We start from the raw sequence: 18,521 nt of genomic DNA on the forward strand, positions 1-18,521 counted from the left end.
TGGGTCCCGTATACTGTTCATTGGACCCACAAGTACGGATTTCAACAAATTTTTCTTTAAAACTGGGTCTCAGGGTACTATTCACACATTTAAAAATTATTTTGCTATAGTGTTTTCAATTTTCAGCAATAAACAGTATCTAAACAGAATCAATTAAAAAGTTAAATAAGTTGATGACAAATGCACACTAACATCTACGTATATCATGTATATATGAGGATCTTTCTTTGTCTTTACAAAATTTAATTACATATATATTAAAGAAACGTAACTCAACTCAAACTTGTTAACTTTTCCCCACCTTTTTTGCGAACTTTTAACATGTTACTAAGGACATTTCTTGCTGTAGAATATGTAGAAAACAATGAACGTTACATGTCGGTCAGATTTGTGAGTTGATTTTTATATTGCTTTTTGCATCAAATCACGGGATTTTTTTTCCCTGTCCCCTTTTGCGTCAGAACTGCAGTCGTATTAGGAAGGTGACCCTTTTTTTTTTGATGAATCAAGAAGGTGACCCTTTTTTTTTTTTGATGACCCTTTTTTTTTTTGATGAACCAGGAAGGTGACCCTTCGGGATGCCCAATGGGCACTAAATGATGAGTATAATTTAGATAAATAATTCTCAAGTAATCTCGAAATACGGAAAATAGTGTTTCTTCTTTTGACATTCATAATGGAGTCCATTTATTAAATTTATGATAAAATCCACCAAATACTTAAGAATTTTCCCATTTAGACATAGCCTTCCATAAGTACTCAAGAGTTGGAAGACTTAATATAAGTTAAAACTCAACATTCAAAGGTTCAAATTGTTTCTAAAGATTTCGGCTTTTGCTCAAATTACTGATTACTATCTTGACCTCACATGTTTGTATTGTGTACGGCTTTGCCTTTGGCCCATAATGTTGTGTTTGCCATAATTGTCTTTTGTGCTAGGTGGGCGGCAGTGCACACAAAAACAGATCACATATTCGAGCTAGAGCTCTATGCCTATTACATTACCCAAGTCTAGTTTTTTTTTTTTTTTTGGCAAAGAATTGTAAAATGAGTATTATTGTTAGAGACAAAATAGCTCTATTACATTACCCAAGTCTAGGTCTTTCCAAATAATTATAAAAAAGAGTAATAGTTGGACACAAAATTTCAACTTTTTTCATACGAGCATCAAATTACAATATGCTGTCACAAAACATGTTTTTTTTTGACTGACTGTCACAAAACATGGTAAAAAGGAGCTGCAGGTTCTTTATAATTTCTGGGCTTTGGTTTGAAAATTTGGAATAAAGCCCAGTGACATACTTATATTTGGGCTTGGGAATATTGAGTTGGCTAAAGGTTCCCAGCTCAAGTCTAAAGGGCCCATTTTTTTCCACTCGCTCTTATGGTGCTTTCAAGTGTGTGTGTGTGTTTTTTTTAATACAAGAATCTAAGTATATATGTGTGTGAAGCTCCTCTGGAGACTTGAATCCCGACCCTTACCCCCCACACTCCACAAGCACTTATACTTGTGGAGTATCCATCACACCAAGGTATGCGGTGGTAAGTGTGTATCTATATATATATATATATATATATATTCTTTTTTTTTTTCGTTGTTGATAAGTTCGATAATTACAATGAGATTTAAATCATATTTTCTCCATTAAAAACATTATGAAGTATTAATTGTGGTAATTTAAGTAATGTTATGTTTCATCACTTTAGCTAAATGTTGCATATGAATATCTGATTCCTAAAGAACATAGAATAAATTTAGAACTTTATTTACGGCTCAAGACAATCAAAACACCTTTTTTTTTTGGAGTCCAAACTCTCTTATCCTGTAAGGGGATTTAATCTTTTTTTTTTTTTTTTTTCATTAGGTTTGTTACATTATTCCCATCCATATCAAAATCTGTATATGTAGACCCCTCTCCATTAATCTACGACACTTCATGCTTGAACTTGGCCATCTTAGAAAGCTTATCAACAACCTCAACCAAGTGATCAACCCTAGCCACAAACTCAATAAGCAAGGAAGTAAAGGTGGCTAGTGACAATGCTGCAGTGCTCTCCAATGCAGCCATCCTGGGCAATAGGTCTGTATTAGAACTTCCCTCTTCTTCAAAAGCATCAACCTCTCTAGATGGCCATGAATGCAGCCTTCTTGAATGCTTCCTCATTGTTTCATGATAAGACTCAGTCCTTGGCAGTGGGAGAGTCCCTAGGGGAATGTTTTGGGTTGTGGGATTTGAATCTTTTTCTTGGTTGTTGCTGTCAAGATTGGCCAACTGGCTTGAGAAGTCATAGGGTGTGGATGACAAACTCAAAGAGAGCTTACTAGGTAATGATGGCCTGGAAAAAGTATCTGGTGTCTCACTAATGGATGTGAGGAGGTAAGAGTGAGTATCTATGGCTCGTTGGAGTTTCTCTGTTGAGCTGTGAACTTTTTTTATTAAAGGGTTTTTTTGGCTTCGTTTCATGACTCGTATGTCTTCGCCTAAGCTCTTTACCAGTTTTGCAGCCTGGTTTGCGGCCTCTCGGATTTCAGACCCGAATGTGCTTCGGAGATTGTACGGTGCCTGAAACCCATGAAGAAGGTGTCTTAATTTTATTAAATAAGACATAATTGACACAAATGTTAGTACAGTTTTGAGCTTTATTAGTGACTACTAACTACAGTCCTTCTTCCTCAAAAAAAAAAAGTACAGTCCTTCTGGTTTATTCTCTTCAATGAATAACAACAACAATCAAGTTTTAGTTCCAAAATTTTAAGATTGACTATGAATCTTCAACAAACTAATCAGAGTTCGTCATTTCTATTTTTTTTTGTCATCTAATTTGTTCTCTTCAGTTTGTAGACAATTAAATAATTTCATGATTATACACATTAGGATGTTTTAATTGGGATTATAATGAACAGTTTCCTCCTAAATTCTGTTATAGGCCTGGCCATTTACTCAACTTGGCTAAGATTGGCTATACTAGAATGCATAGTCAAAAGGTGGTGAACTTTTCACTTTTTAGCAAATTTTTCCATTAATTGAATAGTATATAATTATGAGATATAGCACAGCATGGCCTTACAACTATGAAGCTTTATATTTCTTTCTTTTTAATGGCCCTTGCATTATATATATAAAACATACATACATACAGATGCGCCCTAGACAATATGTTGGCTCTAACAATCTCTCATGTTTCCTAGATCGACCCAATCGACTACCATTTTGAGCTGAAAATTTTGTTCTGGACTCTGTTCTGTTAGAATTCTTTGTCCAAGCAATGCATATATATAGCTACTGTGTCTTTTACAACCACCTATGTGGCAGATCTAGACATTTCTGAGATTATACGGGAGTTCTGCAAATATAATCATGCTAATTTTGTTATACCCCTACTCCTAGTACGAGTAGTCCTTACATTGCTTGGGTTTCTTCTTCTTTTTTATTATATATATATATATATATATATACACACACACTTCATAGCCCTCATTATTATTTATTTATTTATTTTCATAATTTAGACTAAAATACATTATGTGCACACTATTTATGAAGTTAAAAGAGAATCCTTCATATGTAACTATCCTATATGTTAGCAAAGCCGCCTACGAAGAATATGATAAAAATGTGTTAATAATAGTTTGGTTTGAGGTAATCTTCTAAAATTATGAATCTGGACAGGATTCCTAAACATTCTGATCATGTGTCATTGCAAATAAGTCAAGGGAATTCAGATGAATCCAAATAGTCATAGGCTATTGGATTCCTATTTTGAGGTTAGTGAATTCTATCAAGGTGGGTATCAATATTTCCGTCACTCAAGAAAGTTATTTCTTTTAAAGTGATAACTATACCCGTGTTTAATGCCATACGAACTAAACAAATCCCTAAACGAACTAGTTAGAGGCATATATTCTTGGTATCTATGTTCCCATGCCTACATTTCTAGGAATCGAGGTTTCAAATGCATATTAGATTCTCTAAATCAAACACTGCATTACTTACTTATCTATAACTAAGCAAAAAGAATGATTAAATTTCTGTTTAGTATTATAGTATAAAGATACCAAGGTTACAGTATTAACAAAAAAACCTTGGTAATTTTTTATACCATAGTCATATTTTATTTTGTAATGAACCATGATAAAAATTTCAAAGATAAAATTAAATAATATTTTCAATAATAGATTGAAAAAAAGGAAAAGATAATAGAGAGAGAGAGAGAGAGAGATTAAAAATTATTACAACATTTATTCAAAAGGGTGTATGAAGCTTTTGGGTTAAATAAAATTAATTGGAACTCTTTGCTTATACCAAGTTTGAGATGAATTTGATATAATTAGTGAGATTGTTAAAACTATTACTTCATAATTCGGAATAAAAAAAAAATCTCCAAAATAGTTCTGCAAAGCTAGCATAGCTCATGTGGCCTAATATGAGCTATTAAACTATCTCTATTTCATCTTTCTCAAAAAAAAAAAAACTATCTCTATTTCCGTTTCTGTATTTAATTTGTATATTTATCCTTCTATATTTTATATAGATATAAATACAGAGATAAATAGATACATATAATTAATTTTTTATTCTTTTGATAAAGGAACTTGCTATGAACCAGGTCATAGGAATCTTCATAGGTATGCATGTTATGTGGCAATAGTGCAATTGGTATTGAGATTTGAGATTTGAGAACAAAGAATAAATGCCTACTATAATCTTAAAAAAAAAAATGGTTTTCCTGGAATGAATAAACGAATAGATTATTCTCTTTTGGCACTTACCCAACGACCCATTATTCGTGTATTCTCTTCCCCTAAAATGAACACCAATTCTTAGAGAACAAACACATCGTATAATTCCAAACTGTTTGATTCCCTGACGTTACCTTCTCCATATCCCTTTGAACTATTCGCTTGCTCTGAAATTCTATATCAATATCTTTGATTTTGCATAGATTCCTTATTTTCTAGAATTTATATATACAAAGTTGTTGAAAAGGTTTTGATTCTGTTGAGTGGTATGTGGATATTCGTATGATTATTGTTGTGATAAAGAATATAGGTCAATTTCTGCCTTTTGCTTTTTCAATTTTATGTAATTTTCAATATATATGTATATAGAATTTTGCATTTTATTTCTTTATTTTTAGTTGTTTTAGGATTTTATAGTCAAAACCTAATCTTGGAGGGGCCCAAACTTAATTATGTTAGGTTCAAGTGCTTGCAGTGTAAACAACTTTTCCATATGTATACTTTATTATAGTATTAGAGCTGCCGCTTTTAAAACTGAAAAAGAATGATTATAGTTAATTGAGTAATGCTATGAATAGTATAAATTTTATTATACAAACCTTACAAATTAATTTGTTACAAATCACAAAAAGGTAATTGAATAATACTTATTTATTATGTTGATAAAATAACGTTAATTATATTCATTTTCATGTCAATTTCTAAGTTTTTATAGCAAAATCTATAATAATTTTATCATTTTTTTTTTAAATTTTCTAATACTTAGAAATTAATAAAGCCAATAAATAGGCATGTAATTGTAAAACCAAAATAACAATTCTTAATTAAATGAAATTAATTTGGGTTTTAAAAAAAAAAGATATATATGGTGGAATCTAGAATTTATTCCTAATAATGGATTAAAAAAGTCTTTACTAGTGAACCCAAGAACTCGATGTACTTAAAAAATAAGTTTAAGTAAAATACAATTGTATTTAAATAAAAATTAAACTTTAAAATATTGCCAAATAATCTGAAAATAAACTCTTTTAAAAAAGAGAGCACCTACATGCAAATAAGCAGGAATATTTGCACATAATTAACTTTGCATATATATAAATATGCACATTCGATTCTGCACAAGTTTGCTTGCATGCACAGGGAGAGGCAGGAATACCTGAATTTCAGAGTGTAGAACACCATGAAGAGCCATAACCTCATAAGCACAGTATCGTAAAACTGCTCCAACTTTCACGTATTCTGACCATGGATAGAAGAAGTGTCTGAACCTCCCATGTGGTGGCTCCCATTTTGCTGCACCAGCCTTGTAATTGCAACATGCAATAATCATAATTATTGTTAATACTTGAATTTGATTGAAACTATTTGAAAGGTGGTTAAGAAAATCATGTATTAATTTAAAAATAATTAGTACCAAGGACTCTAGTTTTGCTGCGGAGTTCAGGGTGGTTCGGCATTTCTTGTAAGCAGGTTCATCTGGAAAGTCATCCATGACATTTTTTGTGAATTCTGGATGCTCTGATTCCTCATCTTCTAAATATTTCTTCACACATTCTGAGATAGATGACAATTTTATATCATTTTTATGAATATAAATTACACACATGTTTGAAAATCATGTTGGACATAAAGGAAGCCGAGTCCAAACCCATTTGGGTTGATATTTGAAATTGCAAGCTTTAAACTTCCACGTATTATTTGATTAGCGTTTTAATTAATTTGTTTTGCACTACAATTCAAAATTCTAAGAGAATCCATGTTGGAAACATGCATGTGGTCGGTGACACTCTCCTAAAATCGTATTTTGTGTAAATAGAGGAAAAAATATAAATTTTTATTAAAAAAATATTTTAAAAAAATATAAATATGAATGTCCTAATTTTTTAAAAGAATTATCATTTCCATGTATCCCATGTCATCCTATTGGTATCCATGCTTCCAAGGTTTTGTATTTATAAGGATTCTCATATTAGGGTCTTTATATATACTTTTACACTCGTATTTTTTACAATTGTTTATTTAGAGTGCGTTTGGGAAGCGCGTTTTGCGCTTCCCAGACGCGTTTGCGTTTCTGCCTTCTTCTTTGTTTTTTTTTTTTTTTTTTTTTTTTTGCCGAAAAGTTTGACTTTTCAACATATTTTCAGTCATATGTGGGTCTCGTGTACTGTTCACGAACCCACAAATTTCACTTTTTAACAACTTTTTCATTAAAAATGGGTCCCACGATACTATTTATACATTTAAAAATTATTTTACTACAGTGTTTTTCAGTTTTTAGTTTTCAGTTTTCAGCTGTATCCAAACGGACCCTTATACTTATTTTCTTGTTTTTAAGTGTCGGCAACGGCAACTGTGGATATTAATGTAAAATAGTGGAGAAAAACGATTATTAGAGAATATTTATGCAGTACTATTACGGTATTACCTTCAAGTGAGTCAGCCACTGCATTGAAACCTTTGACTAGCTCCTGGTGTAACTGCTCTCCTGCCCACATAGGAAAAACAAGCACATTCACAAACACAGCTACAAACCCTCCAATGGCTATTGAGTAGAGGCGATCCATGGAAGTCTTAATTGGGTTTCCCACGCGGTAACCAGAAACGATGATCAAGCAGAAGGTGAAAAGTACGACCCTGAATCCGTACTCATATGGCACAAATGATGGCCATTGTTTTATGAATGATGTAAGAGTCCCTGCATGAAAGTTTAGTTAAAATATTTATTAACAAAGCATTTAATTTCATTAGGTTTGAAGAATTTGGAGAGAATATATACCAATCAGAAAAATGCTGGCGCCAATTATAAAAGGCTCAGCAATCCGGCCAGCACGTATGGCAAACTGAGCAACAATAATAGCCAAAATTCCAGCAAGCAAGCTTCCAAGTGCCCGGTTGAATCCTCGATTGAATGTTGCACCTTAACAAATTCACAACCATACAATAAGCAATGAAAGATTAATTTGTTAAATTACTTTGTGCCTAGAATGACCATTTTTGATCAATCCCTTTTTCTGTTGTTAACGTAGAATTCTCTTTCTTTATCATCAATCGTATCACTGTCCAAGACCCAGAATTCTCTTCCATCATCAATCCAATCATGTTTGTTTTATTCCTTTTTCTATTACCAATAATATTTGAAATAAAAATACAGAAATTTTCTTCATACTTTCATAACCAATGTGTTTACCCAAAAATACATATATTGATGCATGCATGGGTGCATGTAACTTAGGCTTTTCAAAAACCAAGTAGTTTGTTAATGGAAAAAAAAACATAGATGTGTATACATGCATATACATACCGACTGTATATTCGAACATGATGGCAACCGTAAGGATAGACCAGATGATGTTGGTGCCAAATACTTCATAAGGTGCTTCGAATAGTATAAGCAAAGATACAAGAAGAACAGCTAGGCCAACTTTGAATGAGAATAGCACCCTGTTGCTGTCTTCTTTGCAAAACTCCCATACATCCCAAATCCAGGCCTTACATGAGAAGCCATTCCCACCGGACTTCTTGCCAGCTTTGGTGGCCGATGAAGGGATATTGATCTGAATGCAGCAATTCCCCTTTTTCCCATTCATTCTCCAGTGAGATAATACCTTTTCCAACTCTGCTAAAGCCCCTTGCTTCAAATTCTCCGTATTGTCAAGGTGAGAGTTAAATCAGATGAGGGTGATTGGAGCTAGAGGGGTGTGATAAACTGAAGTGTATGGTAGCTGATTTGCGGTGTGAATGTTCTAAGATTGAGGGAATGATTTAAAGGTGAGGTTGGAACTAAGTTGTTGGTGCAACTAGGGGAAGAAAAGTATGTGTAGTCAGGATATGATATACAGAGAAATAGAATAATACGACAATAATAGAAGAGAAAATGAAGCTAAATCCTCAGGATAAGAAGATGCTTAACCTCAATAATGCAGCTGGGATAGAGAATTAGAATCTAGCTAAATCTGCTTTGATCATGCAATTTTCAATCGTCACGTTTGCTCTTCCAAAATATTTTCACCATGCATGTTGATGGTGCATGGTAATAACAGCAATAATGGTGATAGCTTTGTGATAGTGATAATAATTAATGAAACTATTGAGAAATGAGAAATCTATGTGGTTATTGCTAAGAAGCATACAAGAAAGACTGAAAAATATTAGGATGGGTGGCCAAGAATAATGTCAAACCAAATATGTTTGTAATTGTTGAACTATTTAAACAAAATACTAAAATTAGCCCAAAAGTTATCTTACTTGTTTTAGAATTGAGGTTCCAAGTTGATGATTTGATGCCATTGACATTCAGACTTGATTTATTTATTATACTAATCAGCATATCCAAGCCATTTGGCTACAGCATTATTTCTCATTTTTAGTTAGAGAGTACCTTAAAATTAAACAGATAAGGCAATGGGTAAAGAGATAAGAATTTTTGGGACATAAAGCATGGAACTCCTTAGATAGGGAAAGCCTCTACATTAGGAATATTTCATTTTGACTAAGACTGCTCTCTGCCTCCATCGTTGGTTGTCTATAAGAGATGAACAAGTTGTTTAAATAATCACATTAAAGAATTCTTCTCTCTTAATTTGTCATCATCAGAATTCTCTTTTGGCTGTTCTCCAATTTCTATCCTTATCACATCTATGATTTTAGCATACCATGCATGGTCTCTCTTTTCTCTAATACAAAATTCTAAGGTATCTACCTGTTATACATAATGATTTAAATGCTTTTATGTCTTCATCTAGGAGTGCATTTAGGAACAACTTATTCATAGTAGTTTATTTGCAAAAATATATTTTTTGTAACTTTTATGTTAAATGTGTGACAAAAAATTAAAAACTAGCTTATTTAAAATAAAAATAAAAATCTAAAAGTTAGATTATTAACAACAAGAAAACCCTGACATAAAACAAAAAAGCTTTTCCCAAACACACTACTATTCCTAAAAGCACTGGCAGAGCCAGAGGGGGGCGAGGGGGGGCACCTGCCCCCCCTAACTTCTCTTGAAATTTTTTAGTAATAGTAGTCTAAAGTAGTTACATTCTGACATGGAGGAAAAAAAATTGAAAAAAAGACTTCTACTTGGTTGAAAGTCACCAAACCATTGCTTTTGTCTTGTCCTACTGCAACTTGCACCTATTTCACTATTTTTTATTTTTTATTTTTTATTTTATATCATTATTTACACCATTTTTAATATTTATGATACGTTTCACAGCATTTTATTCTTGAATGATGCTAGAGATATTACAAATTTTACTACTTATATCTTACAAATTGGCATGTCACCAATCACAAAAAATAATTTCTAACATTTATTCATTATATTTTTTAAGTAACACTAATCACATTCTTACTCCATCAGTTTATAAATTTTTTAGTAGCTATGAATTGGTTATTTTTGTTTATTTATTTTAATAATATGAAATATATTCATATTTGCTTACAACTATTTATTTATTTTGTTATTATTGTTGGTTAATATTTTTTAGATTAATTTCACTTTTAATATCATCTTTTAATTTTGCCCCCTCTAGACTAAAATTCTGCCTCCGCCACTGCCTAAAAGATGTTCAAATAATCACATTATTCTCATGTAGTTACATTCTTATTCTTAGTATATTATTACAAGTATTAATTTTGATTAGCTTGGTCTTTATATGAAGAGGAACAAATGCCCGGAATTTTCCCATTTATTAATGATTGATAGATTGCACATTTATATTCTCTCTCTTTTTTTCTTTTTTCTTTTTTTTTTAACACATTTTCATAAGCATTTGTGTGACCAAAAGAATAAAAAAAAAGTTATTTTTTGAAGGATTGTTATACAGTAACATGAGATCAGGATGACTGGGTGAGGAATATATTCGAGGGAAAAAGAGATGATAAATTGAGTGTTTTTCCAAAAGAGAATGAGTTATAATAGAAGTGGTGATTACATAAGGGACAAAACTTTTGACCAAGTGTGACGCTTATGTGGTGCTTAGCTTATGGCTTCCAGTGGAAACCATGATCTCAATAATTTCAAAATCAGTGGTGATGCCAAAAATGTTATTACGTGGTGGAGCTCAATTGAACATATTTTTGTCAGGATGATTCCATCTAACCCTTTTTTTTGTATGGACCAGGCACGTACGTAGTCTAGTGGTAGGAATTCTTCGAGTTATGATAAATCCTGCGATTAATTAGGTGGAGTCCACGTTATTTATGAGTAGGGTTTAAATGAATTGGCGACCGTAATCACACTCATGAGTTTTTTTTTTTTTTTTTTTTTTTTTTTTTTTAAGCAACAAAAAAAAAAAAGCATTTTTTCCTACGGTTCTGTAATATTGCACTTTTAAAAAAAAATTCGAGTCATTGAAATGAATACACATGCATTTCAATTATACTATCATTTAAAAGAGTAAAAAGGAAACCGTAGGAAATCACTTTATCTATGGACGAAATAAGAAGCGGATTCTGCCACCTGAGGCTAGCTTTCCCTAGAAAGAAATTAATCTGTCTGCCAAAGAATATGTTCTTACAACTTAATTTCTGGATACATCTTAGCTTACCAATATATCTTAAACTCTTCATAATACTTCTATATTTCATTCATTGCATGATTCCTTTGGTGGAAAACCACAATTTGTTTGTTACTATATATGTTTATGTGTGAAGGTAAAATTATTCCTGCTTTTGAAGTTGCGTCAAATTATGGCAGAAAATGAAGTCCACTTCACTTGAAATGAAGATGATTCTATGTATTAGGTTTCCCCATCCACTCGAGACACCAAATCCATTAAATAAAGAAATCACATTCTTATGTTCAAAAAGAAAGAAAGAAAAAAAGTTGAGTTATGGTTGGTCCCTGTACTACCAGAAAGGATAACATATGTAATAGTAATTTTCTTTTGGCTACTGAAAAAGCAAAATATGAGATATGGATCATGATTCTCTTGTTGTAAAACGCAAATCAAGTCAATGCTTCAGTTCACTCGATAGAATTTCTAATGGATGAAGTCCTTAGTTTTTTATTGTAAAAAAAGGGAAGAAAAACAGAATTTTCAACTCTTTAAGGCAATAGACTTCGACTTAATAAGTTTCATTTTCGCCTTAACGAATATGTGTAACGGCTACTTAAGGTAACATTTTCTCGAGTTAATAATTCCAAAATGGGTCCAATAATTCCAAACTTTTAGGCATGGAATTTAAATCCGGACCGGACCATACGGTCAGACCGTAAAACCCTCAAACCGTTCACATCTACGGTCCATTTAAGGTGAAGAACTGTTCCATGCGAAAAAAGCATGGAACCGTCCGGACTGCGGTCCGACCGTCCGGTTCTGTGAACCGTGACCGGTCCGGATGGTTCAAACGGGCTGCCTTGTTTTAGCTTAAAATGGCGCCGTTTCGTCCATTTTTTTTTTTTTAAATATTTTTTCCCCCTAATACGGCGTCGTTTGGGCATTCTGATTGAATAACCCTGATTCCCTTAAATGAAACCCTCAGTCCCTCACTCTCTACCTCTTCCTCACTCTCTCAATCACTCTCTCATCTCTGCCTCTCTCCCTCGTCGCCGTCGCAGCTCAGCCCACTCTCTCGTCTCTGCCTCTCTCCCTCATCCCTGTCGTAGCTCAGCCTAGATCGCAGCTCAGCCAAGATCACAGCTCACTCTCTGCCTCTCTCTCACGCTTGTCGCAGCTCAGCCGTCGCAGCCCACTCTCTACCTCTCTCTCACGCTCATCGCAGCTCAGCCGTCGCTCATCGCAGCTCAGCCGTCACTCATCACTCTCTGCCTCTCTCTCACGCTCATCGCAGCTCAGCCGTCGCAGCTCACTCTCTGCCTCTCTTTGAGAAGAGGCTATTGAAGAGGTCATTTCCATTTTCTTCTTCTTTAATTCCATTAATACATTTCATTTTTCATTCATAAAATTGGATAATTCTTTTTTTTTTTTTTGAAAAATAAATTTTTGTATCCTTCAATAAATTATGAATTAGTGTGCAAATTTTTTGTATTAGTGTGCAAATTTGTTACAAACTTGATTATGAATTAGTGTGCAAAATTTTTATTTGATGCGAGTGAGAAGAACTTGTTGGTCCTGTTGCTGATCTTAGTCCATATATGTTGTTAGCGGTATAAGTTGCTTCCTAACTATTAATGCAGTCTCGTCACAAGATTAGGATGTCTTTGTAGTTCTGGCATTCTTGCTTTGATGTCTTTAGCATTTAAAAACATTGTTGAAAAAGGGAATTTGTTAATTTTAGAGGAATCCATAATTACATCTAGAAGTTCATAGTTTATCGGCAGAGTTCTTGCATTGTTGCTTCGTTGCGTATAACATTTAACTCTTTGTTGAAAATGGAAATTTATTAATTTTAGAGCAATCAATAATTACAATAAAATTTTCCTTTCTGTCATGTATCCTACTGTGAGTTGTTTTCAGTTTAGGAGTCGTAGCTTTGTTGTCTATGTAACATACCGCTGATTTATTTTATTTAAGCTTACTGAGATTTATCTGTGGAAGCTTTATCCTTTTTAATTCTTCTTTCTTTTATGTCAATTTATATTTTATGAATTGGAATAGAATTGATTGACATTAGATGGTGTATTTATGTGGATAGAGTCTGTTGTTATGTTTTAATTTGTAGTGTCTTTACTCTTTTTTATGGTTGGTAGTGTTTTAATGTGTATGAAGTTGTGGTTCTTTGAATATCTGTATTTCAAAAATTGATGGGTCTATGCGTGTTTGACTGGCTATTTAGTCTTTTAGATTAAAATGGAAACAGGACCGGGTCTACTCCATCACATGAAGTTGATTCCAATGTAATGGAGTCTAGCTCAAGAGTAAGGGAAAAGGTTGATCCGGCTTGGGAACATTTTAGCCTTGGGTCGGATGAGAAGGGACGGAATACTTTTACATGTGTGTATTGTAGGCAAACATATAAAGGTGGGGGTATTAATAGGATGAAAAAACACCTTGCGGGGATAAAAGGTGATATTGGATCGTGTAAAAAGGTTTCTCATGATGTGAGATACCAAATGTTGGAATATGTGAAGAAGTTTGAGTTGAAGAAAAAAGCTGAGAAACAACGTCAAGAATAAATGTTTAGTGTGCCTTCCACAAATAGTGATATGCAAGAAGATGATGATGTTCAAGAAGTATTTAGTAGTGGGTTGCCTAAAAAACCTGTTTTAGGTAAAAGAAAGGGTACAAAGCCAGTGGATAATTACTTTGCTCCAAGAACTACTCCAGGAGCTCAACCTGGTCTTAAAAGTGTGTTCCAAAGCAAAGAAAGGGTGAGGCAAGCTGATATGGCTATTGCAAGGTTTCTGTATGACAATTGCATTCCTTTTAATGTAGTGAATTCAGTGTACTATCAAATGATGATTGATGTCGTAGCTGCTGCTGGTCCTGGTTACAAAGGTCCATCTTATCATGTTGTACGAGTCCCTTTGTTGAGGGATAATAAGAAAGAAGTTCAGTTGTTGGTTGAGTCACAACGTAGGCATTGGACAGAAGTTGGATGTACACTTATGGCTGATGGTTGGACAGATACTAGACATAGGTCATTGATTAATTTCCTTGTTTATTGTCCTAGGGGAATGGTATTTGTAAAATTAGTTGATGCCTCAGATATTGTGAAGAATACCAGAAACTTGTTTAAATTGTTTGATGATGTAGTTATATGGGTTGGTCCAAAAAACATAGTTCACATGGTTACTGATAATGCTTCCAATTATGTATCTGCTGGTAAATTGTTGTGTGAAAAGTATAAAACTATTAGTTGGTCTCCTTGTGCAGCACATTGCCTGAATCTTGTGTTGCAGGATATGGGAGACATGCCTCATGTGGAGAGACTAAAAAATCGTGCAACCAAAGTTACAGTTTTTATTTATAATCATGTAGCTTTGATTGCTTGGTTGAGGAAGAGACCTGGTTGGACAGATATTGTACGTGCAGGAGCAACAAGATTTGCTACTACTTTCCTTTCATTTGGAAGCCTTCATGTGCATAAGCATGACTTGCAAGCCTTAGTGACTAGCAAGTTCTTTGTGGACAATAGATTGGCAAGAGAGTCAAAGACAAAAGAAGTAGTTTCTATCATTTTGGATAATTCTTTTTGGGATGATATTAATGTTCTTGTCAAGATTTCATCGCCACTCATTTGTTTGTTACGGATTGTTGATTCTGATCAAAGGCCTGCAATAGGATATGTGTATGAAGGCATGCATAGAGCACGGTTGGGAATCAAGAAGATCTTCCGAATGAAGAAGCACTTGTATAAGCCATACACCTCAATTATAAAAAACCATTGGGACAAGCATTTGCGTAAAGATCTTCATGCTGCTGCATATTGGTTAAATCCCGCTTTTCAATATGATGAGGAGAATTTTTGTTGGAAACCAGTAGTAAATATGGCTATTTTGGACTGCATTGGGACAAAATATGATAATGATCAAGAAAAGGTAATTAAGGAAACCCAATATTTTCGAGACCGTATTGGGAGCTTTGATAGAGATCTTGCATTGTCAACAAGCAAGACCACTCATCCAGGTGAGAAGTAATTAGTTTACTTTAATACTATAAACAAATCTTAGTTTTTTTTGTTCATGTTGAAAGTTAGTTTTGTCACTATAATTAGAATAACTGAAGTGATTATTCAATTGAAAGTTTGTTTGTTTATGTTGATTAATATTAGATTACGTTGTGTTATGAAAATCAGATGAATGGTGGAAGTTGTGGGGTGCTGATGCTCCAAACTTGCAAAAATTGGCAATTAGAATCCTTAGCCAAACTTCCGCCTCTTCTGGATGTGAGCATTGTTGGAGTTTATTTGACCAAATACATTCTAAGAGGAGAAATAGGTTGGAGCATCAAAGGCTCAATGATCTTGTATTTGTTAATCATAACTTGCAATTGAGACATAGGTAACTAAATGCTATATTTTGTCATTATATTAATTTTTAAGAAGTCATTTATATAATGTAATTGTTAGTTACTAATTATGTTCAAATTCCAATAATGAGCATGACATTTTATGCAGGCTTTACAACAAAAAGTTTAATTTTGACCCCATTGATTATGCAAGTATCGACAAAACTGATTTTTGGGTATTTGTGGAAGAGGAAGACCCATATCTTAATTATGAAGAGTTGGAGAATGCAATTTATGAAGAGGGTGCATATCCAGCAAATGTAGAGGCTTCTTCTAGTATTGAAGGTTAGTTTATATGTAAACAATTTGATAACCTATAGCGATTTTTCTTTTATTTTTTTCAAACTTGTATAAACATTATAATAATTTTTCTTTTTATTTTATTCAAACTTGTGTGTAGAATCTATAGATGATAGCAGTGAGGTTGAAGGAATTGATTTGGGAACATTTGGACAATCTATTGGCCCTCCTCCTGGATTTCCAGGGAATGATGACGAGCATGATAACTTTCATGACATTGATGATTTATGATCATAATAATTCTGTTTGAACTTTGAAGTTCTATTTTGTATTTTAGATATGATTTCTATGTCTTTTTGTAAGACAGTGTGTAACTTGGAGTTTGAAGTTTTATTATTGTTTTTTAGAAATAAGTTTTATGTATTTTTGTAAGAAACAATGTGTAGTTGTGTACTGTAACTTGGAGGCTTGTTTATGCATTTTTACTTTGTACTTTTAAGTTTTATGGACTACATTGGGGTGTGAATTTTGGTAATAGAAGCAGCACTAGTACCAGTATTCTATCTATGGTTGCTTAATTAATTATTAGTTATGCATGATTTACCTTTGTGTTAGTATAGTTAATTAGTAAGAGTAAGGTCTTTTTGTGCTTTTGTAATAGAAGCAGTAATAGTACTTTGTAGCTTGTGCATGTCTGAGCTGGAATCTGGATATACCTGTAATGCATGTGCATGAAAGTACTTGGATGAAGATTTCATTGCAAGCCCACTCTCTTGAGATCTAGCTAGGGCTATGAAGATGAATATATTATATATAGATACTTCAAACTAGTAATTTACTAAGCTTTGCCTTTTTCTCAGCCTGTGAATGCATTTGTGTATGTCTGTTGGTTGTCTTGAAAGTAAATTAGACTATTTTAGTTAATTTTTATATTTTTTTATTAATTTAATGTTTTTATATATATTTAAAATAATTATTAAATTAATTATAACATCATCACGGTTCGACCTTGGTTCGACCTCGGTTCGACCTTAAAAATCTTGAACATCTCCCTTTTACGGTTCAATGAACGGTCCAGGTTTGAAAACCATGCTTTTAGGATAAAATTTTTTTGCACTTGAAATATCACAAGCTATAAAACCATAATCTACATATTGTGCAATTGGATGCCCAAGTGACTAAAGTTGAATCTCAACGATTCTGAACTCCAAAAACTGAACGACTTTTTGAGATGCAAATGGTCCACCTCCCACCTTCACCATCATCAATTTAGGTACATGGAATATTATAAGTAGTGACTTTTACAATTCTTTCTAACACTTGCAGCAGCAGAGGTCACATGTTTTATATCTTATAACATATAGTATTTGTTTGGTAATTGTGTAAAATTTTCTTAAATATCGAAGAATAATGTAAATCAACTGGGTGATACAAGATGACAAGAAAAACTTATTGGTTGCTTCCCCTCACAGTCTCAACCATTTCTTGATGGTCCATTGAAGGATTTTCGTTTTTTGAGAATACATTGAAGGAATTAAATGAAATCCTTATTGAACTATAGCAAGCTAGAAAATTATCAATAAATCAAAGGGGCGTAGTTCCATGCTGCCTCTCAGGTACTCCATGACTTCCTTACTAAAATAAACAGGTCGGAAAAATATTTAAAAGATAAAAAACTAAAAATTATAAAAAAAAAAAAAAAAAAAAAAAAAAAAAAAAAAAAAAAAAAGAATTGGAAAGACAGTTAGGATGTGAAGAGATAATAATAAAACGCTTGAAACCATTAAGCATTACCTAGCGTTTGTAGTCCAACGGTTAGGATAATTGCCTTCCAAGCAATAGACCCGGGTTCGACTCCCGGCAAACGCATTTTTTACAGTTTTACACTTTTGGTCTACAAGGGCCGTGTGACTCGGAAATTCATCATTCATGCATGTGTGTTTTCCTAAATGAATGGGTGGTGAACTCACTGAACTGAAAGAGCAATGACAAACAAAAATGACTTTCTAACCCTTTTTTTGTGAGAAACAAACTAACCTTCAAACTAGTAAGCAACAATTTAACAAGTTGTATTCAAATGGTTGTTTCAGAATACCTAGACACATTGCTGGCTTGACAGGTTTGTGGGTCATCCCTTCCTTGCTTTCATTTTACACATAGATTAAGTGAGATGTGAGAAAAAGCATTATGAAATTTTGTTGCCATTCTATTATATGCTGAAAAAAAAAAGAAAAAAAGAAAAAGCTTGAAATTCAACACTAAGTGCCTGTTTGTTTCAGCTTTCCCAACCCAAAAAACACTTTTTGAAACTATAAATATAATATATGCATTTGGTGGTGTCTAAAAAGCAACTTTTCAAAAAAAGTTGCGTTTTGCAAATGTGAAGAGAAAGCACGTTCTGCCAATGGAGCTGTGAGGTTACCAAATTGCCCTTCACATTTTATTGAAAACCCAAAAGAGATTAGCTAAGGAAAAAAAAATTGTTGAAAACCCAAGTTCAATTCAGCGAAGGAAGTCAGTTAAGGAAATCACCAAATTGCCCTTCACATTTTATTGAAAACCCAGGTTCAATTCAATAACAAATTTCCAAATTCAAACACAAAAAAATCTATAACAAATTCCCA

General features: G+C 33.1%; 2 protein-coding genes and 1 non-coding gene across 3 annotated transcripts; 2 read left to right on the plus strand and 1 right to left on the minus strand.

Moving 5' to 3' along the window:
• Positions 1 to 1,745: 1,745 nt before the first annotated feature.
• On the minus strand, positions 1,746 to 8,540 carry LOC126713407 (aluminum-activated malate transporter 9-like). Its single transcript, XM_050413160.1, has 6 exons — positions 8,043 to 8,540; positions 7,518 to 7,658; positions 7,167 to 7,436; positions 6,156 to 6,295; positions 5,898 to 6,044; positions 1,746 to 2,564 (listed from the first exon to the last, which is right to left on the minus strand). Exons 1-6 carry the CDS (start codon positions 8,326 to 8,328, stop codon positions 1,926 to 1,928), a joined length of 1,623 nt encoding a protein of 540 aa, XP_050269117.1. The 5' UTR covers positions 8,329 to 8,540; the 3' UTR covers positions 1,746 to 1,925.
• Positions 8,541 to 13,823: 5,283 nt separating this feature from the next.
• Positions 13,824 to 16,188, plus strand: LOC126697783 (uncharacterized). The gene is made up of 4 exons (XM_050394886.1): positions 13,824 to 15,276; positions 15,446 to 15,650; positions 15,767 to 15,942; positions 16,058 to 16,188. The coding sequence occupies exons 1-4, from the start codon at positions 13,824 to 13,826 to the stop codon at positions 16,186 to 16,188; spliced, it is 1,965 nt and encodes a 654-aa protein (XP_050250843.1).
• A 1,506-nt stretch (positions 16,189 to 17,694) lies between these two features.
• TRNAG-UCC (transfer RNA glycine (anticodon UCC)) lies at positions 17,695 to 17,766 on the plus strand. The gene has a single exon. It is a non-coding gene; the product is annotated as a tRNA-Gly (tRNA).
• Positions 17,767 to 18,521: the final 755 nt, after the last annotated feature.

This window comes from Quercus robur, chromosome 2 (genome assembly GCF_932294415.1).
Source record: "Quercus robur chromosome 2, dhQueRobu3.1, whole genome shotgun sequence".
NCBI classification, from domain to species: Eukaryota; Viridiplantae; Streptophyta; class Magnoliopsida; order Fagales; family Fagaceae; genus Quercus; species Quercus robur.

What these genes read in the sequence shown, in the direction of transcription:
- LOC126713407 (XM_050413160.1), bottom strand. Translation starts at nt 8,328, where the DNA reads ATGAATGGGAAAAAGGGGAATTGCTGCATTCAGATCAATATCCCTTCA. An exon ending in CATGTTCGAATATACAGTCG is followed by an intron (nt 7,659 to 8,042) that starts GTATGTATATGC and finishes GAATTTGTTAAG; the next exon opens with GTGCAACATTCAATCGAGGA. An exon ending in AGTGGCTGACTCACTTGAAG is followed by an intron (nt 6,296 to 7,166) that starts GTAATACCGTAA and finishes CATCTATCTCAG; the next exon opens with AATGTGTGAAGAAATATTTA.
- LOC126697783 (XM_050394886.1), top strand. Translation starts at nt 13,824, where the DNA reads ATGTTTAGTGTGCCTTCCACAAATAGTGATATGCAAGAAGATGATGAT. An exon ending in AACTTGCAATTGAGACATAG is followed by an intron (nt 15,651 to 15,766) that starts GTAACTAAATGC and finishes CATTTTATGCAG; the next exon opens with GCTTTACAACAAAAAGTTTA. An exon ending in GGCTTCTTCTAGTATTGAAG is followed by an intron (nt 15,943 to 16,057) that starts GTTAGTTTATAT and finishes ACTTGTGTGTAG; the next exon opens with AATCTATAGATGATAGCAGT.